We start from the raw sequence: 27,603 nt of genomic DNA on the forward strand, positions 1-27,603 counted from the left end.
ACAAAACTGTAAAATACAAACAAAAGATTCTTCACATGTTTCTTCTTCATTTCTCTATCCAATGCAATTTAGGTTTAACTATGAATCTTTGAATACATCCTTGTTTGCACCAGAATGGAAATGATGTATTTTCTTGATTCCTCCTAGAGGCTGCCACATTCCAGTTTATCTTTGTCAACCCATGTGCCTCTGTCAGCTTATGAATTGTCACTATCAACTTCTATTGAACTAAGCATCCGTTGAAGCTTTCATCAGTTGATGCTTTATCCGTTGAAGCTTTATCCGTTGATGCATTTAGCAGTTGAAGCTTTATCAGTTGAAGCACTAATCCGTTGATGGATGTTATCCGTTGAAGCTTTAGAGACATCCGTTGAAGCTTTGTTTCTCATCCGTTGAAGGACTTTAATATCAGTTGATACTACTTCACTTATACAAAATTACAAGGCATTAAATATTTACAATTAGCCCTCCTATTTGCATATCCACTAGTAGTCAACATGACTGATAATTTCCCTCAGCATCTAAGAATTACAACTTAAATACAGAGAATGAAATGTGCTACAATACTAAACTTATCTCTAAGTAAAGCTACTCCTTCAACGGATAGCCAAAATGGTCTTATCCGTTGAGGCTACAAACACTAGATTTCTACTTAAGTGTTTTGTTTAACTCATCATCAAACTGATACACATATTCCTAACATTTTGCTCTGATACCACTTGTTAAATATCGAATGCAACTCAGTGGGGGGGGGGTGAATGTGTTTCTTGGATTTTTTAGCCTTTGAAAACTTGTTTGGATATTATGTGAACAAAGCAGTGTGTATTAACAGTGATATTGTGTTAACATAAATAAATCAACAAACACAATATTTCAAAACTCGCTTAATTTATATTAATTAAGTTTGTCTTACTACAAATTCTGTGTTCTTAAAAATATATGAACTCAACTTCTTCCTTGAGAGAATACAAAAAAATATGAATTTGTTTGTTACAACTAAACTAAAGACCAGTGCATGTTTTATACACTAACAACAAGGGTTTACAAGACTTGCAGTAAAATGTACTAAACTACTTTCTAAAGCAACCTTTTCTATTTTCATTTCTAGCTTAGCAAATTTGTGCAGAATCTTGCAGGTCTGTGACCATCCTTTGTGCAGTTAATATTGGCCCTTGATCTTGTATTCTCCCAACTATATTGTAGACTTTTCAATCTAGTGGATAGATCGTTTGTTGACTGATAATGTTGAATCTTGAACTTGTCTGCATTTTGTATTTGAGAGGCATATCGAGACCCCAGTTTGTTCTATAGAGAAGTGACATCTTGATAAGTATAATGACTTATCGAGATCTTTGAGTTCTCTATAGGTATATTTGACTTGTCGAGGTCTCTTGATCTTTTCATGTGAAATGAATTGTTAATATCTCTGAGTTCTCTACATACACATTTTGACTTGTCGATATCTTTGAGATCTCTAATGAGAAATTGACTTGTCGATATCTCCAATTCTTCACATATTCCTTTGACTTGTCGATATCTCTGAGTTCTCTACGTGCAGAAATGACTTGTCGATATCTCTAGTTCTCTACATCTTCATTTGACTTGTCAATATCTCTGAGACTTCTCTATAAGCCATTTTGGACTTCTCGAATGACTTCTCGACGTCGCTTGTTCTGTAACTTGTAGATTTCTTGACTTAGAACATTTTTTCTAGAACAACTTTATTCAACTCTAAACTTCTACACTTTTCTTTGAGGCATGATCATGGCTTGATCTTCTTCCAGAGTTTATTCCTTATCTTGAATTTGTTCACTGAAAAATCCTTCAGCCTAATCTTCAAATTTTTTTTACAGACTCAAGAAATATACCACATAATACAAAATTAATTATCAAATAACTAAATCTCAGGGTTGTCAATGTGATTTAATCTTGTTATTATGCATGTCTTGCACAACCGAAGGAAAACTAAGTATTATCATTTGAAAAATTGTTAAGTCAAGATTCATATATGATAGAAACGTTATATGGTTTATACGAAGATTTACAGAGAAGACGATACAACTAAATAGCTAAAAGAGCCTCCAAAAACTAAGTCAAATGACTTTTACAAGGAAAACATGGTGCCACCAAGGCTACACTAGATATAAGTTGGTGCACAAGGTACTCTCAGCGCCACTTGAAGAAAAAAGGCTAAAAAATGAAGTCAAAATCACCCTGTGCATGCTCTAGGCGTCACCTTGTTGATCCTCCATGTTAGTAGGCGCCGCCAGTACTTCTTAGCACCTAGTTGGCGCCACTTGATGGCAAGAATGAACAATTCTAAATGCCTAAAGCTTTCTAGGCGCCGCTTAATCTTAAAGCTTCAATTAACTAAGTCAAATATGCAGTTGGAAGCTCCTAGGCACCACCAACACTTCACTATACCTTGTAAGCGCCACTTCAATAATATGTTAAAGATTCTAAGTAAATGAAACCTCTCAACAGCGCCACTACCTAGTGTGTTGATTATATACAAATTCAAATTACATCCTAGGCGCCGAAAGTTAAGTACATATGCAAACTTTAAATTCAATTTACTTGTTGTAAGTTTGCCACGTCTCCTGCCTCCTTCTACAAGTTACCTACCTTTATATAATCAATCAATCAGACCTGAATTTACATGGCGAAATTTTGCTGAATTTATTTCACGAGAGAATTTTTCAATTTTTTTAAGAAATTGTAGAGAGAGATGCTGCCAAAATTTACAGCCGGAATTAAAGTTTTATATTCCTTTTGTAACACTTTATATTAAGAAAGATGTCATTGTTATCCTTATATTAATTATTAGTTTGATTTCTTTCTTTGTAAAGTGAGATTTAAAAACTAGCTTTTACTTATTTTAATTAGTGTGTTTAAATCATTTATTACTTCGAATTCGTTATACGTAAGCAACTCTTCGAGATTTAAATATCTTAATAAAGAATTTTATCCCAAAATCTTGCATGTTTGATCATTTCATTTTTATTCTGCTACATTAAGGACACAAATACATATATAGATAAACCTGTATTCGAATTAGTCGTTTGACAGTTATTTTACATAAAATGGGCGTGCGCTCCCGCCAATCGTCAAATAGGGCAATTTATTTCCAAATTTAAGAAGAAAAGTTTTTACCCATCTTTCTTAAACTAATTAGTAAAAATATTTGGATATAATAACAATTTATTATTATTCGGTTGTTTATTGTAGAATTATATTTTAAAAAATCCGAAGAATAAACTTAACTTTAATATTATTTTTATATATAACACAATTTTTTTCAACAATAAATATATATTTATGTATATTAAATGTAAGTATTTCTAGAAATGTTGAAATGAAAGTCAAAAAAGGAGAGCATCATTAATTTTTACAACAAAAAATTACAACAAAATCAAAATGAAAATGTGTTGCCAAAACAAGGGACGGTGCTAAATGCAGTAAAAATTTGCTCCATGCAGTAATTAGCAATTACTACTATGTCATTCATCTCTAACCCTGCGAGCATTAAATAACACTCAAGCATTAAATAACATTCTTTTAATCTTGCAAGTATTAAATAGTCTGCTAATCAGAACAAATCTTTTCAACCAAAATTAATCAAATTGCATCGATTTGTTAATCGAAATTGTCTTATTAACTAAATTTTTTGATAAAATAATTGTTAACATGTAATTTAACGTAATACCATTACTTTAAAAATATGGAAATACTATTCTTGAATTAAAAAATATTTATACTTAATTCAAATTATAATAATTATTTTACAATAAAAAGCGAACATATAAAAGTAAGGTCATAAAACTTAGTAACTATGTTTGTAATTGAAACAAAATTATAGAAAAAATTATTTATAAAAAGTAAAAATATATACTTACAAAAAATAGAAAGTATGTAAAAAATATTGAATTACCTTGGTTAGATAAAATTCTTTAATTCCAATTGAACATTTTTATTTTTTATATGATGTTTTTTTTGCATGTATTTAATATATTTTGATTAAATAATTAGAAATATTATTTGTATTTTTTTTGTAAATCAAAATTTATTGATAAAAATAGAAATGTGACAACTAAAAAGGGACGGAAGGAGTACTTCTTTTATGTGTTTCGATTTATCTGCTTTTCTCATACTTTTTTGAATTATATTTCTTTCGTCCTTTTTATCCCTTTTAATTATCATATTTCTTTTTAATGGTAAAATTAACTATTTTTTATCAATGATTAACCACTACTTTTATATTATTTATAAAATAAAAAATAATTAATTGAAGTATATTAAATATACTTTCTAAATGATATATATATTTAATCTGGTTCAATTATAAAATATTTATTTCATAGTAAATATTTAATTGTGTTTATTTTTTATTATTGAATGAGAACTCGAAACAAAAATAATTTCTAATTCATCACACTTTAACGTCTAAATAATATAAAATTTGTTAAACTCAACTCAAATATATTCAGATTAAGTTTTACGTAGACACGTTATTGTATAGATCATTTTAGTATAAGTATAATTTTGAACTTATCAGAGATGGTCTAATTATCAATAAATTATGTACATATGTCATATTATTTTATAACAAAAATTGTATTATTCATTTATGATCAATTAAAAAAATTGTAGTTGCGAAATTATTTTTGGATCAATTGAAATTTTGTTAGAATTTTTTTAATCTATTTCACATTTTTAACCATGAAATATTAAAAAAATATTGGAGAAATTTGAAGTCTTTGAATGGAAAAAAAATTAGGGACTCTTAAAAATTATTACATACACGATCGACACTTAAGAAGGACATATAAAACAATTTAAAGATAATACCGGTTAATTTATTAAGTATATTCGTTTATGAGGAAAATAATTTTTTCAATTATTTTATTTGAAAAAATGAAAAAAAGAGTTTGACTATTAAATTGATTATTTATTATATTTAAAGAATCAATTAATATGCATGTTAAATGCATTTATTTACACGGAATATAAGTGAAAACATTTATTTGCACAAAATATAAGTGAATGTCAAACTTATAATTTAATTAATATTATTGCATATAGTAAAAGTTTACTGAATTTAGCAATCATCACGTCTAGGATTTTTATAAATACGAACCGAAAATAAAATTGCAATTGTATTTTCGCATTTACGAAATTTACGAAATAGGGTTTCTATTCCGTGTTTATCGCCGGGAGGCCTACCTCCGACTCTCTTTTTCGGATCAGCTCAATTTCAATTTTTACTTGGGTTAACTCTCTCTCTCTCTCTCCATTCTAAATTACACTTGCACACACTCATATACACATACATGCTTCAGCAATGGCTGTAGTGACTGTGTTTGCTTGAAAACGAATTTAGTTATGTTTTGTGTTTAATTACCTGAATTTCTAATATTTACATGCATCTGTGATTGTGTTTCTCGTGTTTGTTTTTTTATAATTTATTTCAAACTCAAGCGAAGTGTTTTGTGTGTGATTAGGTTTTGATTGAATTTGCAATTTATTGTTTTCGAGTGAAATGTATGGAATTCATTTGATGATACCTTATATCTGTACCTGATTGGTTGATTTCGTTGTATTGGCTGCTCGTTATGGTTAAGTCTTGGCCATAGAGCATAAGAATGTGTATTCTGGCCAATTGGCTACTCATGGAATTTCGAGTGATTGAGTTCTGTCATGACGTTACTTAGTGCTGAAACGATGAGTATGGTATAGTTAATTAAATTTTGAATGCTTAGACTAGATGCATTAAATACTTTTAGATTCGATACGGTAGGAATTTTGTAATTGTCTAAATGATAAAGTCACAAACTTGTGCCGCGCGTGGGGGTCACTTTGACAACCAGACACTAGGTTGAGCTGAGATGATAATTTAATGTATTTTTGTTCGAACCAAATTTTTTACACTAGATGCCTATGGATTTGAACACCAGTGGATTTTAGTTCTTGTAAATATGCTATGATATTATCAACTTGTTTGGCGCGTGTCTTAGGACCAATATTTTTGTGACACCAGGTCGGGTTGAAATAGTAACTCAGGATAACATCGTTATGCCTAGGCTAGATGCATTTAACACCGATTATCGTTTTCCTTTTTTTTTTTAACTACAGCTATCATCTTCTATTACATTGCCTCCATTTTTGTCATATTTTTTGGTCCTCTGTTAAAGTTTCAGGTGCCATAAATAGGTTGTGTGATTTTTTTATTTAGAACCGAAACAATAAGTCCTAGTCCGAAGTTTATTTGGTCAACATAAAATTGATATATTAGTTAGTAGAATACAATTAAAAGAACAAAAATAAAACGTTAGCTTATTAAGGCAATTTAACTTTTTAAGTAATAATGCATTTATTTAATTTGTTCCAATTTGAGAAACTTTTAATGCTTGATAGTGAAACCTCATTGGCTGAGAGCTGCCACATAGAAAAAGAATGACATGGTGTGAAAGATCTCTCAGTATGATGTGCTAACTTAAGCAAATAATTATCGCTTGTGTTTTTTGAATTCCGGTGCTTGAGGCCCTCTGGCATTATTTAGTTCAGAAACACAAAATATCTGTATGTTGTTGAAGTGCTTTGACTAGTTAAACTACCCTGGTTATATATTAATCCTCTTTTAAGAGAAGTCCAACAGCCTCCTAACTCAATCCTTAAATATAATATGAACAATCAGCTCTTAGTAACTTAAGACATGAATAAATATGTTTGTCACTTTGTCTCCAACAATGCTACTTATACTTGTTCCATATTTAAAATTTTACTTTTAAAAGTACATTGCATCAATGAAAGTATAATATAAAAGAAAGAGAAAGAGATAATGGTCCCCGTAATATATTATAAAATAATGTTTAGGGAATCCTTAAAAAGATGAGGCTAGTATTAAAAATAAGAATTGAGATGGTGCCCTTAACCTTTTAAGAAAGCACTAAGAGGCTGTTGGAGCACATTTTTTGTTCAAAATCCCTATAATCCAACTTAGGACATGGAATAGTTAGTCTGTTGGACTAGCTCTAACACCCTTAAAGTTGAAGGTTAAATTGTTTGTATATAATTTACTCATCCAATGGAATCTTACCATATAATTTATTTAATACTCGGATCAATAAAGCCTTTTCACAGGCATCTCCTATCATCTCAGAAAGGCATAGACTTTTCCGAGACTGGGTCTCTAAATTTTGCAAGTATTTTTGTTAAAGTATTTATATTCTTATTTGTTCTTGCTAGAGGACTCTAAGATTCATTGCAGGTGTGGGTTTCATCTCTAAGAGCTTTGACGTTGATGTTATAGTAATTAATTATATATATCCATCCATTCTTGCAGAAAATGAGTAGTTTAGTTGAGAGGCTCCGTGTTAGATCGGATCGAAAACCTGTTTACAGCTTGGATGACTCTGAAGATGAGTTTGACATACTTCATGGGAAGTCGAAGAATACACAAACACTTGAAAAGATTGAAAGAATTGATGCGGTATGTTTCTGTGAAATAATATTTTTACTTCTTGGTCTTGATTACTTACTGTTTTCATGTTGCTAATTGGCCTTGATCAGTTATGCTTGTTTCTAAATCCCAAAAGTCTTCTGTGTGATAATCTGATTTCCTATCAATGTGTGATGTTTACACTAATAATGCCAAGCAGAGAAGGCTGTGTACTTGTGTTGACATGTTCAAGTACAAACATTGGTACAAGACTACACGTATTTGAGCTCATGCCTTACAACTGCTCTAGGCATACAGAAATACTGGCTCAAATGGCCCTCTTTTTTCTGCTCTTATAAGAGGATAAAAGTACCTAATGAGGTAGATATTTTACCTTGTGCACGGAAAAGCGAACCCTGAACAGCTTTATTATTTCTCATTGCTTGCTTGGGTATGTAAAAATGTATCTTTATCTATGCTCCTACACAAACTGATAGAGGATTCTGGATCCTGGATACCCTTACATGATGAATCTTAACACCACCTTAGAAAGGGAGAGCATAATCCAAAGCTCAGACACTATGCTTAAAGGCAGAAAAGTTAATAAAGTAGAAACTGTCGAGGTCTATATCTATGACTTAGTAATCAACTAATGAACTACATATAGATACATTATGCGAACTAGGACCGTTTATTATGGCTTTGGCGCTTTGGCCTATGCTGACAGATACACAGTCTTTCCTCCTTTTCAATAATTCTTAAAGTGAATGTGTGACCGTCTCGAGACCAATATGCGAATACGATGGCCACCCCATCGTTTTTTTATATTCTACTAGGTTTTTACAAAAAGAATAAGTCTAGTTAAAATAGTGCACCCCCCCCCCCTGACCAAATTAAGCCACTTCCACAGTTGAAGTCCTTTTGTCTCTTAGAAACTCCTAGATCTCTTTATTAGAGTATTCAAGCAAGGTTTTCCCTTGCGTAATCATATTTGCAAATATTACAGTTTGACAAACAGTCCCTGTTTGCCAATATTCAAAAAATGGAATGGAAAACGTTAATGAGGCACGTGTCTTTAGAAGTTCTGTAAATATTAGATTGAATCATGCGGTCAAGTGACCATGAAGTTAGTGGACCTAATCTTGAATGGGTTCCAAGTGCTGACATATTCGTTGGTCATTTTCTTAAACTGAATTATCTCGGCTGTACTGTAACTCGAACCCTTTTGTTATGTTAGATATTCTTGGTTACATGTTCCCTGAGTTGCAATCTTTCTTTGATAATAACTTTTATTCTGTTTATTATTACTGCAGAAAGTTGATCTATGCCAAGCTTGTGATGGAGACGGAGACCTTTTGTCCTGTGAAAGTTGTACATATGCGTACCATGCTAGATGTGTGCTTCCTCCACTGAAAGCTCCTTTTCCTAGCTCTTGGAGGTGCCCTGAGTGTGTATGTTTCCACTTTCTGTATAATTAAATACAATCTACTGTATATATGTAAGGGTTGAATGGGGATTAATAACTTAATATGAACCATTAGAACTACCAAGCTAAAAAATAGATAACAAAGGTTCATGCCTCTTTATAAAAACATTAGAACGGTCCAAGTGGGGTATACCTTTCTAGAATCTGGGTATAGATCTGCTAAGGTTCAACACACACACAATGGATTTTATTTGAACTACACCCTATATATATATAGCAATGGTTTTTATTTGAAATACACCCTATATATGTATATATATTAACCTCTCGTCTTTGTTATAACTGGTATCAAACATGTTTTTCTTACAGGTCAGCCCCTTGAATTATATTGACAAGATATTGGACTGTGAGAAGCGTCCAAATGCTGAAGCTGATAGTGATGCCTCTAAGCAGGGTCCGAAACAAGTATATTTTAAGCAGTATCTTGTGAAGTGGAAAGGATTATCTTACCTTCACTGTACATGGTAAATATCTTAATTTACGTAATTAAAGCATCTAGTGTGCAGATTTCACTTGGTTTGACAATTTGACCCAGTTTTCTTGTTGATCTTAGCAGTGATTAGTCTTATACAATGTTAAGGAAATAAGGACTAATAATGCATATAGCCAAACTATCAGTATAAGTTGTATTCTCTTTATAGCTACTCGAACATGTTACTTCTCTACATTTCAAGTAATTTCCAACATGGATTTTTCTTCTCACCTTTTTTGGTTATTTGTTATCTTTTTTTGTTTAAAAATTTTGTCGGTAATTATTTTTTAGGATCTTGATTAATAATTGTAGATTTGTTTTACTGATGATATAATGATGAGGAAAGGGAGTGGAGAATGTTTGTATATGTTATTTATTAGTTTATTTGTATTTAGTTTAGAGAAGATTAAATTTTTTTGTTTGTTTTATGTGGAGCTAGTAGTTTATTAGTTGGTAGATCCTACAATAAAGCCCAATTGTTTACAGGCGTTGGTTCATTAGATTACTTAATTTGGTTTACTATTCCCTATATATAATGATCATGTAATCCCCACATAATTCAGATTTGACATTATTTTTTGGGAATAATATTGATTAATTATTCTTAGGAATTGTTTAATTCATTGCCTTATTAGCTGTTTAATATTTTGTTCTATATCAATTGGCAAAGGAGCCGAAATCTTGGTTGCCATTAAAATCGTGTTCGCTGTTCATCTTTTCATTTACTGTTGTTCACCACCGTTGTTACTGTTCACCGCTGCCTATACAGAACCGACCGCCACTGGAATCTAGCCCCTTACCACCGATCCACAGCCACCATACAGCCGCTGTTCACCCACCAACTCATGGCGGCACCGCTAATTCCCAATTAGAATTCAATCCAGACCCATTCCAAGCCCAATTACAATCTGACCCGACCCTCTTTCATCAGTGCCACCATTCATAAACCCTAATTACCCACCAAAACCACAACACAGCTGCTTGTTACAAAATCTGAATCCTAGCCAATACTACACACACACAAATACACACCCACCAACATTTTTCAGCGTTGATTATACATATTATGTACACTCTCTATAATGATGATGTAATCCCGACATTTTTCAGCTTTGATTATACACTTTCTCTTGGAAATAATATTGATTAATTATTTTTGGGAATCTTATAATTCTTTTCTTATTAGCTGTTTAAAATTTTGTCTTACATCAATTGATATACTATTCCAGGGTACTTGAAGAAGATTTTGTAAAAGCTTTCAAGGCACATCCTCGTTTGAGAACCAGAATTAACAACTTTCAGCGTCAAATGTCAGCAAATAATTCTGATGATGAGTTCGTGGCAATTAGACCGGATTGGACTACTGTTGATCGAATAATTGCTTCCAGGTATAAGTCTCTGACCTAAAGTATTTATAAATTTAAATTGTTCAGGTGATTCTGTGATTGTAGTCTCATCCACCAGTCCCATGGCCTGAAAAGGGTGGGCAGATTCACTTACTTTCAATATGAAAAATATAAAATTAAACTCAAACACATAGCGACACTTGTTTCACCACCTAGATTATAAGTATAGTAGCATTAGCAATTCAGACTTGTAGAATGGGCCTAGTCTTAAGGGAATTAATTTTTTTATACTTCTCTACTCTCATAAGGAAATCATGTTTGTCATGGAACATCAGCTAAATGGTTATAGAGGAAACAGAGCAGTTGTTGTAACCTTGTCCTCATTCCTGAAGGAATTTTAGTTCTTTACTCCAGGGAAAGAGTGTGAGCAGAAGAGGTACAGGCTCATAATAGATCCTTGGCCGTTCCAAGTTTTTCAACTTTTTATAGCTTGGTTTAGGGACTGGTTTTTATGATAGCCCAGACATTAGGAGCCCGACATGAGGAGTCAAATTAACATCACTTCCTCAGACAAATGTCAGCCTGCCTGCATTCTCACTCCTCAGTAATTAGGCAGGGTAAGCTTCAAGTTCAAGCTGAGACTATTACATACTAAACAACGAGAAGAATATGAAATGGAGGAAAGAACGGTGCTAATTGTGAAACTTCTATTTTGGAGGCGAATTGGGATGAAGCTAGTGTTTAGGTCTTTAGAGACAATTATTATTTTTTGCTTCAAGAGATAGGATGCCTTTCTTTCTTCTCTTTGACTTTCTTTCGGAGGTCTTCCCTTGTTTTGCTTGTTACAGGTTGGTCAATTACTGTCTGCAACTGCACTTGCCTTTTTTTCATACAGCATGTTGTTTTCATATAAAAACGATAGAAAAGAAAATACGTGAGATACTGAGGCAATGGAGTGCACACACCCTCTTCTTACAGTGAGATTTTTGTATATTGAAGTTGTTAAATGTCAAAACATTTTAAACATGTAACATCTGACTACTAAGATTGGAGTAGTGATCAACTTGATACGGGCAAAAGTGAGCTTGACGAGTCTCATAATTAGGGGCATAGCTGTGAATGCTTTGCAGATAGTCAATCATAAGATGCGTAGATACCTGCTTGGGCGATACGATTCATTTCTCAGAAGAATGGGCGGAAGTGAGCTTAAAGAGTCTCATAGTTAGGTGCAGAGGTGTGAAATCTTTGCAGATAGTCAATCATAAGATGCGTAGATGCTTGTTTAGGAGATACGGATCATCTGCCATAAGAACGGGTCAAATTATGTATTATTGCTATCTTCTATTCATGTAAATACTCTAACTAAGCCGGACTTGGTTATATATATATAATCATATGTATGTGGAAAGGTAATTCTATGATTTATCTTGTAGTCATTATTTACAATATATCTGCTGTTTCTGAAAACTTTACAGAGGCACCGATTATGAGAAGGAATACCTAGTGAAATGGAAGGAACTATCTTATGATGAATGCTCATGGGAGTTTGAGTCAGATATCTCCTCATTCCAGCCAGAAATTGAAAAGTTTAAAAAGATAAGGTCTCGATATGGGAAAGAAGCTTTTAGAAAGAAAAAGATAGGCCGTGAAGCAGCAGAACTGAAAGCAAAGCAGAAAGAGTTTCAACAATATGAAAAGAGTCCTGAATTTCTTACTGGTGGTATGGACACATGTTTAATTTTCTGTCATCTGTATATATTTGTATTTTATTTGGTAATTTTAAGAAAAGATATACATTAGTCTGGACAAAGATATTAATATAGCTGCCAATTGGTTTCCCTGAAGGTTCCCTGCACCCGTATCAGCTGGAAGGATTAAATTTTTTACGATTCTCTTACTACAAACAAACTCATGTGATATTAGCAGACGAGATGGGACTTGGTAAGTGTTTCCGTGTAGTTCTTTTGTACTTCCTTGAGGCTTGTACGGATTCTGTTTATGCTTGTGCAGGGAAAACGATACAAAGTATTGCATTCTTAGCTTCTCTGTTTGAGGAAAATATATCTCCGCATATAGTAGTGGCACCCCTATCTACACTGCGGAACTGGGAACGTGAATTTGCCACATGGGCTCCCCAAATGAATGTTGTACGTGCTTAAAACATTTGCAATTTGGTAAGTAATGTTTTCTTGATTGATTAATCTTATTTATCGCTCACTATCTGCAGGTAATGTATGTTGGCTCTTCACAAGCTCGTCAAGTTATTCGGGAATATGAGTTTTACTTTCCTAAAAAACTTAAAAAGAGCAAGAAAAAGAAGTTAAATCAAACTTCAGCTGAAAGTAAGCAAGCAAGGATAAAATTTGATGTACTTTTGACATCATACGAAATGATCAACCTAGATAGTGCATCACTGAAACCAATAAAATGGGAGTGCATGGTACTGTTGCTTGAACTGTTATGTAAGATTCTAATATTTCTCCATGTTTCCTTCGTAAAATACTGATATATCCTTATAGATCGTTGATGAAGGTCACCGTCTTAAGAACAAGGACTCAAAATTGTTTCTTTCATTGAAGCAATACTCTACGAGACATCGTTCTCTTTTGACAGGAACTCCTCTTCAGGTTTGCTTATTAACTGCCTTCCAAAAGTTTAATGACTTGTATAATTATACTGCTTGAATTAGCTTGGTGCACAACTCTTGAAGGGAAAGTATACCTGTAGAATCAAGGACCGTACCTAGAATTTCAGGCACCCATACATCTGAAAAGAAACCGAGAACTCAACAAAAGTTTAATTATTTTGCTAGTTGAATCCTAGCTGTAAGTGATGTAGTAGTAATTTTAAATTTGTATTGGGTATCTCGCACAAAAACAAAGCCCGCGCAAACAAACTAAATCAGCATAGCAATGCTGCAATTCGAAGTGGGATGATTAACAGCAATGGAAAATTAGAATTGTGATTTACACCATTAATAGTATATAAACTGGTCATGTTATTTCATGTAATTGTGCAAGCAAGCAAAAGCACCCGTATCTTGTTAGTAATCTTCTGTCCTGTACTGATTAGTACTTTTTTATTTGCAGAACAATTTGGATGAACTTTTTATGCTTATGCATTTCCTTGATGCTGGAAAGGTCAGATTAAGACTATTTTCACATACATAATATAATTGGAAACAACCATTTGCATAAGTAGAAATTCTAGGTAAATATGAAATACTCACTCCTAATTTTTCTCTACCAAATTTTGCAGTTTGGAAGTCTTGAGGAGTTTCAAGAGGAGTTTAAGGATATCAATCAAGAAGAGCAGATATCAAGGCTTCACAAGATGTTGGCACCTCATTTACTTAGAAGTATGATTCTAAATGAGTAGTTATATGCTTCTGTTTACTTTCTGTAAAGTGTGTGCCCATGTGAACTAGCAATATCCACACCATAATAAACTCGTTTTCTTTATACAAGGACTTGATTTGGTATGGGAGTCTAATTGTTTAAGATGTAAGATATCAGGCGTAAATATTTATAGGATGAGCATAAGAATCACAGTTGCAGCTGCATCTGGCATTAAAAAGCAATGCCCTTGCATGTTCGCGGTTCCCGTAGCAGTGCCCTTCTGGTGTATGCATTATTATAAACTAGAAGAAATTTCAGTCACAAGTTACAAATATTAGTAACATGTAACAATCCTTAGGTGCCTATACTGAACAATATTTGAAGACGGACAGTTCACTACTTTATAAATGATGATAGTGTGAGGTGCCTTGGAGACTACTTTATAGCTTTTTAACTTAAAGCATGAGGTAAATGGATATTTGAAGTAGACCACTGTAAATCGAATTTATTGATTAATTGCAGGGGTAAAGAAAGATGTTATGAAGGAGCTACCACCTAAGAGGGAGCTCATTCTTCGTGTTGATTTGAGTAGCAAGCAGAAGGAATATTACAAGGCAATTTTGACACGGAACTATCAGCTACTGACTCGTCGGGGTGGAGCCCAGGTAAGTTCACATTTTTATTTGAAAAGTTTTTTGTTATATAATAAAGTATATTCTTTTAACGCTGGTATTGTGTTTCTTGAAATCAGATATCTTTGAATAACGTGGTAATGGAACTGCGGAAGCTTTGTTGTCATGCATTTATGTTAGAAGGAGTTGAACCGCAGGATACCACTGAATTTAACAAGTAATTATCTGGAGTAATCCTTTTATATCTGTGATATTCTTGTTTCTGACTTCCATGACTATGGAAAACAGTATTTTTTAGGTTGACTATATTTTGTAAAAGCAGTATCGTTTGTAAACTCATATTGTTGTAAAATGTTTAAGCTATAACAAGGCGAGATACTAAATGATGTACTATTTCCATTTTTATTGTGCGAGATCTGTTTTATAAATTTTTTATAATATTTTCTTTTTTGCTTCATATTTTAACAGACAGCTGTTTGAATGCTCTGGGAAATTACATCTTTTGGACAAAATGATGGTTAAATTAAAAGAACAAGGACATAGGGTTTTAATTTATACGCAGTTTCAGCATATGCTAGATTTACTTGAAGATTACTGTAACTCAAAGGTATGGTTGCTTAAGTGTTTTGGTTCACACAGATGAATTTGTCCATTGAAGTTCCCTTTGTATTTTTCAGAAATGGCTATACGAAAGAATTGATGGAACTGTTGCTGGGGCTGAGAGGCAAATTCGAATTGATAGGTTTAATGCCAAAACTTCCTCCAGATTTTGTTTTCTGCTATCTACTAGAGCTGGGGGTTTGGGGATAAACCTTGCAACGGCTGATACGGTCATTATATATGACAGGTATGCTAATGTTACAATTGCTAAACTTATTTTTCTTGTTTGAATAAATGAATCTATAGTTATAGTAGCATTACTCATGATTGGTAAATAGTTAGGTATGGAATAGGATGGTTATGATTGTTGGGGGATTAATTGCACGTACACTTCCTGACACTCCCAGTTATACCCATACCCTATACTACATGGAATTAACGACCCCAAACTCGCCCCCGTCGCCCCTGAAAGTTGATTGCTAAGGGAAACCCTCAAATCAGTGCATACCTCCTGTACTGTGCTTAGAATCTGAATTGGAATTTTATGAAGCATTTGTGCGTAGTTCAACTAACATAGTATATTGTAAATGAATGAAACGACAGTACTCTCAAATTGTGAGAGGACGGTGGAAGAAATTACTGTATTACTACTGCAGGTTCTATATCTTTACCGTGTTAATAACTATTTTGTGTTAATTTCTATTTGATTTTTCTCTTCATGGATTTGCATTGTACAGTGACTGGAATCCTCATGCTGATCTACAAGCAATGGCTAGAGCTCATAGGCTTGGTCAGACAAACAAGGTTGAACTAGTATCTATTCCAGGACTGTTAATGAGTAATATTGATTTGATCTAATTGCTAGTCCATCTGAAGTGTACTTTCTTTCTTGTAGGTAATGATTTTTAGGCTTATTACTAGAGGAACAATTGAAGAAAGGATGATGCAAATGACGAAGAAAAAAATGGTTCTAGAGCATCTAGTTGTTGGCAAGCTCAAGACACAAAATATAAACCAGGTATTGTGACAACTCTAGTACCACTTTTAATCCAAAAGTTTAAATGTCGGCCTTTGTTATAAATATATCTTAACATAAACAAGGGTTACTAAGGGGTATATTTAGGATGGTGTTTTACCTTTGGAATTACAGACTTTGACAGACATCTTTCATACTGCATACCAGTTGCTCTGAGGACTAGACACTTTTTATGAATGATAACCGGATAATACTATCAAAATTACTGTTGTAGCATGGGTAGTACTAAATATTAGAACTATATATAGGCAAGTGCTCAAATGAGATCCACACTTTAAATTAGAACTTAGACCCCATCTCAGCCACACATGTTTTACATACAAACTATAATTTACGATTTTTTTTCTTCAGTTTCTTTCATCCACCCATTTCATTTCTATCCCCCCTCTCTCTCCACCTACATACGTTTATACGTTTATATAGATCAGAACTGTGATGGGTAGAATTAGAGAAGGTCGAAAAAGTACTTTCAAAGAATCACCTGGTATGCACATACACATACACATACATACATATATATTAGATCTGTTATTTGTAATTTTTTGCATTTATTTGGTGAAATTGTTTCGCACGAGCCACTGAGATCACGAGAAAGATCAATGAAGAAAGATCTCGAGGGAGAGGGAGAGGGAGAGGAGAGAGATGTTTTGTGCTAGTTTTTAGGTGCTTTGTGTTAACATCGGTGCTTTGGTGAGGTGCTTTGTGTCTGTTTTTAGGTGCTTTGTGTTGAAATTCGGTGATTTTTTGAGGTGCTTTGTATCTGTTTTTAGGTGCTTTGTCTTGAATGTCGGTGATTTGCTTTTAAAGTTTAGGTGATTTGTATTGAAATTTAATGATTTGTATTGAACTATTTTGTGATTTAGACATAAGATTTGTGATTCTGGGATAGTGGCGATCAAGTGGTGATTATTTTAACTGCTAGATGTGGTGATAAATATGTTAAATTGTGGTGGTTGTGATGGAGCGAATATGGTTGTGTTGGTATCATGGAGGATCAGATTGTGCAATAGCGGAGTAGGCGACGGTGAAGATGGTAATTATTGGTTGTAAGTTGTTGGTAACTGTGATGTGTCAGTTCTAGTAGAGAAGGCAGTAAGATGTTTTGCGTCTATTTGATCGCCATGCTTATGCTTTTGGTCAACCGGAGTAGTCCCATTTTGCAATCCTACAAACAATTATATGGTACATATTTTTTCAATTATTTTGTTTGTAATGTAGTATTATGTGACCCATCGTGCTTGACACGATGTCTACTTTCCAACTGCTAGGTCGCATTTTGCAATCATACAAACAATATCTTTACGAATTGAAGGGCAAGATTGTGTACATTGAAAGCTTTTTAAGACTTGTTAATACAACGCAGGGGACTGGTGCAATTATTACAACCTTTAATACATCAAATGGGTGGGAAAAAATATTTACTCAGAAATTAGACAGAAGAGAATATTTGCTTGAACCCAAGATCAGGCCGGTAAATAGAAAGAGGAGAAGAAATGACTATTTTCTGGATAAAGCTTGTTTCTTTAGTTTTGTGAACCCCACTGTTCCAGTTTCAGTGCTAAATAGGGTTAAGTTAAGAAGGTTTATGCACTCTCAGGGTAGTGTTAGATTATATATCGTTTCCAAAAAAGAATTTGTTTCGGGTTTGTTGGGTAATTGCGATGCACCGGGTCAGATCTGAGTGGTTGTCAGCCCTAATCCAATCTAAAAGCCTTACTGGATCAGGCTGCCACAGTTAATGAGTGACGTATAGGGTCACCAAGGTCATAACATCAGGATGATAAGTATGGAAAATAGTTGACGTACTTAGTCGCTGATTATAAATGCTCGATCCTTTATTTTTATGCAGGAAGAACTGGATGACATAATAAGGTATGGGTCAAAGGAACTGTTTGCTGATGAGAATGATGAGCATGGAAAATCGCGACAAATTCATTATGATGATGCTGCGATTGATAGGTACAGTTAAATTTAGGCTTTAGGTCTATCAATGACTAAAATATACTGGCAAATATATACTAGTTTGTTAGTTCTTTCCCTTTTGGTTTGTTTATATTTGTGTGATTGTGTGTTTGTGTGTGTTTGTTTGTAAGTATATTTATCCCACAGACTTCTCGTCTTCTGAACCCAGTAAAAACTAATATCTTTCAGATTACTTGATCGTGATCAAGTTGTTGATGAAGAAGCCACTTTGGATGAAGAAGAAGAGGATGGGTTTTTGAAGGCATTTAAGGTTTATTCTCCTTTAGATTTTTTTTGTTATAGTAATTGTATGTATGAACTAGTTTTTGTCAAAATCAAATCTGAACTGTCCCCAGGATCAGTCTAAAAATTAAACCGTAAAACTCTTTGATACTGTAGTTTTGATAAAACCATGGACCATCTTTTTAGGGGTATAGTACAACCAATTAACTTATGCAGTGTCAGATATTTGATCCCATTAGTTGCTGTACTACTAAGGGGCCCGTTTGGAGTTTCATAAAAAATGTAATTTATGACTTTAAGTGAAAAAGTGTCATATGAGTGAAATGTAAATTATTACTTATAAGTTATTTAGGTGTTTGGATGATTGTACTTATACGTTGGCGATTTGTTTGGTAAATCATAATTCATAACTTAAAGTATGATCGAAATTCGTAATTAATCGGTTGAGGTGCCCATAATAGATTAATAGGTAAACCAGAATAAAAATCGGATATACTTTAATATTTTAAAAATGTTTAATATATTAGGCTTTTTTATGATAGAATATGTAGTTCTCAAATAATTAAAAAAAATTAATCTGATTTTAAAAATCAAATCAGTCAAATAATTTTTAAAAAATTAATAAAGATTTTTTTAGAAAATCTAGAATTTTTAGAACATTGTTATAAGTTAAAATTTGAATGATTTTTTTTTAAACGTAATGAAATAATTGATTTATAATTTGAATTTTCAAAACTTAACTATAAAAAAGTTAATTTAATTCTTACAAGACCCCCTGATAATTGTCTTACAAATGATCAGCATTAGGAAAAATGAGAAAGCAGAAAGTAAATGTACCATCCCACCAACTTTGGCTTTTACAGGATATAAGTTGTTAATATGATCATTCATAATGGTTGCCAAACAGTTAAATAAAAATGCAAACGTGATTTTCATCATTTAAGCTGGCTTATCTATGCAGCCAAAAAACCACTAAATATAATATTGTGTGTCAAAATGTTGCCTAGGCAGAAGGATAAGGTTGAATGGCATGGTGTTCATGGTGCTTCGATATCATGAGAGGTCAATCGACGCCTTTCACGCCTTAAAGGATGTTAGGTGTTGCCTGAATTATGTATATTTTGACTGAATCTGGACCCGACTAAATAGAATAAAAGCATTGAAATACATGAATTTTTAAAAACTCATCCCTTTTGCCCGTGAAGTCGTAAAGGACGTCGGATGATAAATGGAGGATTAGATGATTTGCTTTTGTAGTTTCATCTGGTATCTTCATTTGCTTGTCTTTTGTTGTCGATTACGGTCTTCCTGTAGACTTGGATTGAAATTGTTTGAGACTTCGATATTGACTTTGGTTGATTATAAATAAATGAGGATTTATAGTATTTTATTTCTCATCCAAAGCAATTATTTGTAGTTTTCACAGTATGACATATCATTTTATATAGTTATTAAGTTGTGCATGTGGTAGTATTACATAATATCTGTAAGTCTGTAATTGTGCAATTATGTATTACCGCACACACACACACATATATATATATATATATGTAATTTCCATGTTGAAGGTAACACCTTGTATGCCATTTATCGCCCAAGTGGGTGTCATATTGCCTAGACAATTACTAAGTCTGTTCCCTGGCACCTAGGGGCAGTCTCGCGTTTAGGCCTTTTACAACCTTGGATTTTACATGTATTAATATCGCGGGGGGGGGGGGGGACAAAACCATAATGTTTTAATGGCATAATGGGTTCTAAAATTTTATTTCTGCTTTAGTTAGTTTGAAATGAGACCTATCCCATCTCATTGATTTGTCACATTTGCTTGAAATCGTAATAACATTGCACCTCTCGGCCCTCTTCTAATACTAACATGCTATTATCGCCCTTCACTGTCATGGCTAATTTTGCATGTCAGCATACTTCTACGTTCAACTATCTTACTTAAAAGAGTTAGCCAAAAGAAAAAAACTATATTACCATGAGATTTAAACATTGGGGATCAATCGTCCTTAACTTGAGATTGGCATAGTGAGTGCGTGATACAGATTACATACGCTTTCGTTGGACACATTTCCAGTCACTTTCTTTAAAAAATTACAAATTAGGAACCCCCCCCCTAATTTCCTCCCCAATGCTCTCACCTTGATTAATATTTTCCTGATTTAGTTTTCATATTATGAAACATTTTTCTTGGTGTAAACTAAAATTTTGATGAATATCATTTTGTTTTTTTTAATAAAATTAAAAAAATTAAACCATTGCTTGTATAGGTTGCAAATTTTGAGTACATAGATGATACAGAAGCTAAATCAAAAGAGGAAGCTCAAATTCCTGAAACAGACAATAAAGCCACTGCAATCAGTTCTGAAAGAGCAAATTACTGGGAGGAGCTGTTGAAAGATAGATTTGAAGAGCACAAAGTTGAAGAGTTTAACGCCATGGGAAAAGGAAAGAGAAGTCGCAAGCAAGTAAATATCTAACTCCGCGATACTTTGTCATTTGTTTATCCTACTGCTTCAGCACAGGTTTTTAATAATCATAAAAATTGACATGTAATGAAGATTTCAAATCTTATAGCTGGTAATTTATCTTCTTGTTAGCTTGATTATTTGAAACCCTTTGTGCTGATGTTTAGCTTACATTGTTCGGCTGAGAAACAATGGGTGGCAATGTGTCTAGAAGATTACCGCTCTATTTGTACTTACCTATCAGTATTTTGTTGAGTTATATGTAGACGTTGCTCATCCTTGAACTTATTTAGATGGTCTCTGTCGATGACGATGACCTTGCTGGACTGGAAGATGTGAGTTCTGATGGCGAAGATGATACCTATGAAGTTGAACCTGCCGATGATGGAACTGATGGTGAGGTGATAGTTGAAGCTGAAGCTGCTCCAGTTAGAAAGCCATACAAGAAGAAAGCGCGGGGTAAAATTTATGTTCCTTTAAGTGTTCCAGTAGTTGTACATATGGATTCTAAAACAGTTTCACGATTGCTCAATTTTCTTGATCTCTACAGTTGATAGTGTACCTCGTCCCCTTATGGAAGGAGAAGGAAGATCTTTTAGAGTTCTTGGATTTAGTCCAAATCAAAGGACTGCATTTGTTCAAATTCTAATGAGGTTTTGTCTTCTTTCTGGTCATATATCTATATCAAAGTTGGATTCAATGACCTTTCCTCTGTATTTCTGTTCAGTTATATACACAAAAGATACATACATTATGGCACAATTATAGCCTAACTATCTGCTAAGTATCAGCTAATTACTATATCTAATTACTGCCTAAATGTAATCTCAGAATCTGCTAATTACTGTCCCTGATTACAGCCCGATCAAAACTGCTAATAATATCAGTTTATTATCCCTAATTTCAGTACTGAATCTGTTGGTTAACATCTCCTAAATAAGTATTATGATATCCTGAATAATGTAATCAGCTGTAATCCACTGACATCCCCCCTCAAATTGATGCTGGTAGATCCTGAAGCATCAATTTGTCACCTAAGAACTGATGTCGAGGTCGAGAAAGCGCTTTCGTGAAAATATCCGCAATTTGATGTTTAGTTGAAATATGTGGGAGAGTAATCACATGTTTGTCGTAAGCTTCCCGTATCAAATGACAATCCACCTCTATGTGTTTTGTACGTTCATGAAACACGGGATTAGCGGTGATCTGAATAGCACTTGTATTATCAGCATAAAGAGGGGTGGAATGAAGCTGAGGAAAACCTAGTTCACTTAATAACCCACGAAGCCATGTTATCTCAGAGCAAGCAGCAGACATAGCACGATACTCAGATTCCGTGGAAGATTTGGAAACTCTATCTTGCTTTTTACTTTTCCAAGAAACGAGGGTGGAACCTAAGAACACGCACCATCCAGTAACTGAACGACGAGTATAAACACATCCGGCCCAATCAGCATCACTATATCCAGCTAATTGTAAAGAAGAATCTGTTGAATATAATAATCCATGCGCAGAAGTGCCCTTGAGATACCGAATAATACGACGGACAGCGGAAAGGTGAAGATGAAGAGGTGCCTGCATGAACTGACTGACTTGTTGTACTGCAAAAGCAATGTCAGGGCGAGTAATTGTTAAGTAGTTTAAACTCCCGACAAGTTGTCGATACAATGATGGATCAGATAGAAGCTCTCCGTCGTCTTTTGAAAGCTTGAGATTAACCTCCAGAGGAGTAAGAACGGAATTGCAAGAATTAAGACCAGCCAAAGAAATCAGATCCTGGGCATATTTTTGTTGATTCAGCAACATGCTAGATGAAGTAGGATGAAGCTCAAGAACAAGGAAATATTTTAAAGAACCAAGATCTTTCATATGAAAGGATGCCTTGAGGTTCTCTTGCAACTCATGTATTAGGGCAGAATCCGAGCCTGTGATCAAGATATCATCGACATAAACTAGAACCAATACTATTCCAGTAGAAGTCTTGCGTAGAAAAAGAGAGGAATCATATTGACTTTGTTTAAACTGAAAAGCAAGTAAAGTGGAGCGAAACTTATCAAACCATGTACGTGAGGATTGTTTCAGTCCATATATGGATCAACGGAGGCGACAAACTTGTGATGGAGTAGTAAACATCCCAGGAGGTGGAGTCATAGGAGGTGGAGTCATGTATATTTCTTCTTTTAGATCTCCGTGTAAGAACGCATTTTTCACATCCATTTGTCTTAAAGGCCACTTTTGAGAAATAGCAAGCTTTAAAACAGTCCGAACGGTGGTCATCTTGGCAACGGGAGCAAATGTTTCGTCATAATTAAGTCCATATTCTTGACGATTTCCAAGAGCTACAAGGCGAGCTTTATACCTGTCCAGTGAACCATCAGATTTGAACTTCACTGAGTACACCCATTTGCACCCAACCATGTGTGATTTTCGTGAAGAGCCTGAATTTCCTCTTGCATTGCTTGTTTCCAACATTCCTGAGAAGCAGCTTGAGCATAGGATTTAGGAACATGAATAGTATTAAGAGTAGCTTTAAGTGAGGTGTGAGGAAAACCAAACCGATCAGGAGGCCTGCTATTTCTTAAAGAACGCCGAGGAGCAGTTTCAGAAGACACATTTTGTGTGTCAAGTTGTACAGGTTCAGGTTCAGGTTCCTGATGTTGCTCACGAAGTGGCAAAGTTGGACGTCGTCGCTCGTACACTAATATTGGTTTAGTTGGTTTGAGTGTTTCAAAAGTATTACTTAATTTAGGAAAGGTAGGAAGAATAACTTTCTCAGGCATGGGCTCAACATGATTAGTGAAATATGATTGATTTTCGAAGAAAATAACATGCCGTGAAACACGAAATCTGTTAGAACAAGCATCATAGCATATAAAACCTTTGTGTAGAATGCTATATCCCATGAATGCGCATTTAATAGATTGAGCAGAGAGTTTATGACGTTCATGAGATGACAAGTGAACAAAACAAACACAACCAAAAGTATGCATGCCAAGGTATTCAGGATGATTACCATGAAGACGAAAATATGGAGATTCAAAAGCCAACAGACTAGAAGGAATTCGATTGATCAAATAAGTTGCTGTACTTAAGGCTTCAACCCAAAATTTTGTAGGAACAGATGATTCAAGCAATAAAGTTCTTGCAACGTCTAATAAATGACGATTTTTACGTTCAGCAACCCCATTTTGCTGAGGTGTATAAGGACAAGATCTTTGAGAAACTATTCCTTTTTGTTGAAGAAAATCATGGAATGCATGGGACATGTATTCACCCCAGAATCAGACCTTAAGACTTTAATGTTTGTTGAAAACTGACATGAGCAACAAATTTCTTAAAAATAGAGAATACTTCGGATTTTGAATGAAGAAAATAAACCCAAGTAAACCTACTATAGTCGTCAATGAAGGTAACAAAATACTTATACTTTGCATGTGATATGACAGGAGTGATGCCCCATACATCAGTATGGATCAAATTGAAACACCTTATAGCACGACTACTATGAGAAGGAAAAGAAAGAGATTTGCTTTTACCAAGTTTACATGTTGAACAATCAAAAGTCAAATCAGAAGAAAATTGATCTTTATCACCCAATAAACCAGATTTCACAAGATGAGACAAAGCATGAGAATTAGGATGTCCTACACGTCTATGCCATATTTCACCATGTTTATTCACACTAGTACTAGCCAAGGAAACAACATTAGAAATAGGAAAGTGCAAAGGAAACAATCGTCCAACTTGAGGCCCTTTCGCAAGGATCATCCCCGATACCTCATCTTGCACAACACAACCATCACGAGAAAAATGCACATCACAGTTATTATCAATCAATTGTCCAACTGAAATAAGACTCGTTGAAAGTTCAGGAGATATAAACACATCTTTTACTGAGGAGTTGATGTCACCAATTGCTTGAATAGGTAATTGAGTGCCATTAGCAATTTGAATATTGCACGTGCCATTATAATTGCGAACATTAGTTAAAGTATCGGGACAACTTGTCATATGATTGGATGCTCCTGAATCAAGCCAAAATAAAGAGGATGAAGTATCCTTACCTTGAAGACCCAAGGCGGAGAAAGCCGAAACAATCATTTGTTGAACCATTTCTGGTGTAAGAGTTGATTTTTCAGTTACTGCAGTAACTGAACCAACTGCAGCTTGATTACCGATTGCAGCTTGACCCACATTTGATTGGCGATTCTGAGGACGAGTTCGGCATTCTTTAATAGTGTGGCCAGGTTTCTTACAATAGTTGCAGAATTTCTTCGCGCAATTTGCTGCAATATGCCCATATTCCTTACAGGAATAACATTGAACTTGTTGCATGTTTCTGCCCTTCCCTCTTCCATGGGCTGCATAAGCAATTGCCTGATCGGGCATGCTGGTTTGTTGTATCGCAGATTGTGTAGCAAGACGTTGTTCTTCCCGAAGTAACTCACTGAAACATTCATCTAGAGAAGGAGAGAAAGCACGATTCATTAAATTACGATTCATTAAATTAGAGCGTGTTACCTCAAATTCAAGACGTAGTTTCATAAGAAACTGATCTCTTTTGCTTTGTTCATGAACCTGTTGAACACTTAAAAGAGATGCAACTGGCACTTTTGCATAAGCAATATCAGTAAATTCAGCCCATAAATTCTGAAATCCAGAATAATACTCTTGAATAGATAAAGTGCCTTGAGAATAATTAGAAATATCATACTCTATTTGGAAGCGCTTGGCTGCATTATCCTGATTGTACACTTTCTTTAGGTACTCCCACATCTGCTTAGAAGTCTTATATGGCTTTAAATTCAGCGCGATATTCTGATCAACGGCACTTATGATCCATGACATGACCCTAGCATCCTTCACCTTCCATTCAACTAATTTAGCAGCATCAGTTGGAGCTGATTCACTACCATCAACATGATCCCGCAGGTCTTTTCCCGTGACGAAGAGACGAAATTGAAATTCCCAATTGGAATAAAGTTTCCCAGTAAAACACCAAAAATATCACCATTGTTGGTTGACATTATGCTTACCAAAGAACCGGAAGATCAGCACTTATTTGCTGAACCGAAAACTAATATCCAAAGCTATAGAAACTGAAAATATACTTAAAAGATTGGTTATGGCTCTGATACCATATCAAAGTTGGATTCAATGACCTTTCCTCTGTATTTCTGTTCAGTTATATACACAAAAGATACATACATTATGGCACAATTATAGCCTAACTATCTGCTAAGTATCAGCTAATTACTATATCTAATTACTGCCTAAATGTAATCTCAGAATCTGCTAATTACTGTCCCTGATTACAGCCCGATCAAAACTGCTAATAATATCAGTTTATTATCCCTAATTTCAGTACTGAATCTGTTGGTTAACATCTCCTAAATAAGTATTATGATATCCTGAATAATGTAATCAGCTGTAATCCACTGATAATCTATTACTATAATTAATCTAAACCTGTGCATTTGTTTTGGTATTCTATTTTTCTTTTAAATCGATAATTTATTGTTAATCGTCATTATAATAGTTAAATGTCTTAAGTTTGTTGCTGTTGCGTAGATATGCATGCATTTACATCATGTGCTGATATCTAAACCTTTTATGCTTCTCAGATTTGGGGTCGGAGAGTTCGATTGGGCAGAATTTACACCGCGACTGAAACAGAAGACGTTTGAAGAAATTGATGCGTATGTGGCTTCTTTTAGCTATGAAACTAAATGCTTGTTGTAATCTTTGCTTTGGTATTTATATTAAATATTGGGCAGTTGACTGTAGAGTTCTGCTCTCTCGTTTTTTGTTTCAATTTACATACCCGATGCATGTGGAATGGAAGAAATGGTTGATGCAGACGATAATCTAAAAGAGAGAGAATTGGAAACTAACAAACAGCATCGTTTTAAGCAGTATGCAAAGTTCTACACAGCATCATTTTGTCATAACTAATATTATTAGTATTATTTGCAGTTATGGGAAACTTTTCTTAGCGCACATTGCAGAGGATATTACCGAGTCTCCTACGTTTTCTGGTAACTACTACTGCTTTATATCTTATTTTGGTGTACCTCTATCTTTATATCTCAAGTGTTTGTTTCTGATAAAGTTTATAATAATAAATAGACGGTGTTCCAAAAGAAGGATTAAGGATACAAGATGTCCTAGTAAGGATTGCGGTCTTACTCCTCATAAGAGATAAGGTAAGTGGTCATAACTATCTACTAATACTTAATGACCCGGCCACTTGGCTGTTAAAATTCGTCCTTCCAAATAGTTGGCAAACAGATTTTAGCCTCTTATTCCATTCGTACACTATCAGTCATAGCTAATTTCGGATACTAATAGTTGGAAAGCATATTTTAGCCTCTTATTTCATTTGTACACTATCAGTCTTAACTAATATCGGATACCAACCCTGAAGTATTCTTTGTTCATCTTACACCGAGTAAAATGCACAGTGACAACTCCTTAACTCTGGTAATTTTTTCCCATTCTAGAGCCAATGGATAAAATCATTCTAATACCTTGAACCATTCACTCACTGCTGCTGTGCTGTTTTAGTGCCCTTGCAGC

General features: G+C 34.2%; 1 protein-coding gene across 2 annotated transcripts in view; it reads left to right on the forward strand.

The window, feature by feature from the left end:
• Positions 1-5,119: 5,119 nt before the first annotated feature.
• LOC141672648 (CHD3-type chromatin-remodeling factor PICKLE) overlaps positions 5,120-27,603 on the forward strand; it is a 29,472-nt gene continuing 6,988 nt past the window's right edge. The window contains exons 1-26 of one of the 2 annotated variants that reach the window (XM_074479294.1): positions 5,120-5,269; positions 7,343-7,489; positions 8,752-8,889; positions 9,234-9,388; positions 10,626-10,784; positions 12,218-12,462; positions 12,588-12,683; positions 12,753-12,889; positions 12,970-13,182; positions 13,262-13,369; positions 13,832-13,882; positions 14,001-14,100; positions 14,603-14,745; positions 14,832-14,929; positions 15,181-15,319; positions 15,390-15,559; positions 16,050-16,116; positions 16,208-16,330; positions 18,198-18,307; positions 18,500-18,581; positions 20,827-21,024; positions 21,318-21,483; positions 21,575-21,677; positions 26,649-26,723; positions 27,001-27,062; positions 27,154-27,230. In XM_074479294.1, coding sequence (XP_074335395.1) covers positions 7,346-7,489; positions 8,752-8,889; positions 9,234-9,388; positions 10,626-10,784; positions 12,218-12,462; positions 12,588-12,683; positions 12,753-12,889; positions 12,970-13,182; positions 13,262-13,369; positions 13,832-13,882; positions 14,001-14,100; positions 14,603-14,745; positions 14,832-14,929; positions 15,181-15,319; positions 15,390-15,559; positions 16,050-16,116; positions 16,208-16,330; positions 18,198-18,307; positions 18,500-18,581; positions 20,827-21,024; positions 21,318-21,483; positions 21,575-21,677; positions 26,649-26,723; positions 27,001-27,062; positions 27,154-27,230 — 3,159 coding nt within the window. In that variant the 5' untranslated portion in view covers positions 5,120-5,269; positions 7,343-7,345. Of the gene's footprint in view, positions 5,270-7,342; positions 7,490-8,751; positions 8,890-9,233; positions 9,389-10,092; positions 10,487-10,625; positions 10,785-12,217; positions 12,463-12,587; positions 12,684-12,752; positions 12,890-12,969; positions 13,183-13,261; positions 13,370-13,831; positions 13,883-14,000; positions 14,101-14,602; positions 14,746-14,831; positions 14,930-15,180; positions 15,320-15,389; positions 15,560-16,049; positions 16,117-16,207; positions 16,331-18,197; positions 18,308-18,499; positions 18,582-20,826; positions 21,025-21,317; positions 21,484-21,574; positions 21,678-26,648; positions 26,724-27,000; positions 27,063-27,153; positions 27,231-27,603 lie in introns of those variants that run through there. The other variant, XM_074479295.1, reaches the window with a different exon arrangement.

The sequence above is a fragment of the Apium graveolens genome, chromosome 7 (assembly GCF_009905375.1).
Source record: "Apium graveolens cultivar Ventura chromosome 7, ASM990537v1, whole genome shotgun sequence".
Classification (NCBI taxonomy): Eukaryota; Viridiplantae; Streptophyta; class Magnoliopsida; order Apiales; family Apiaceae; genus Apium; species Apium graveolens.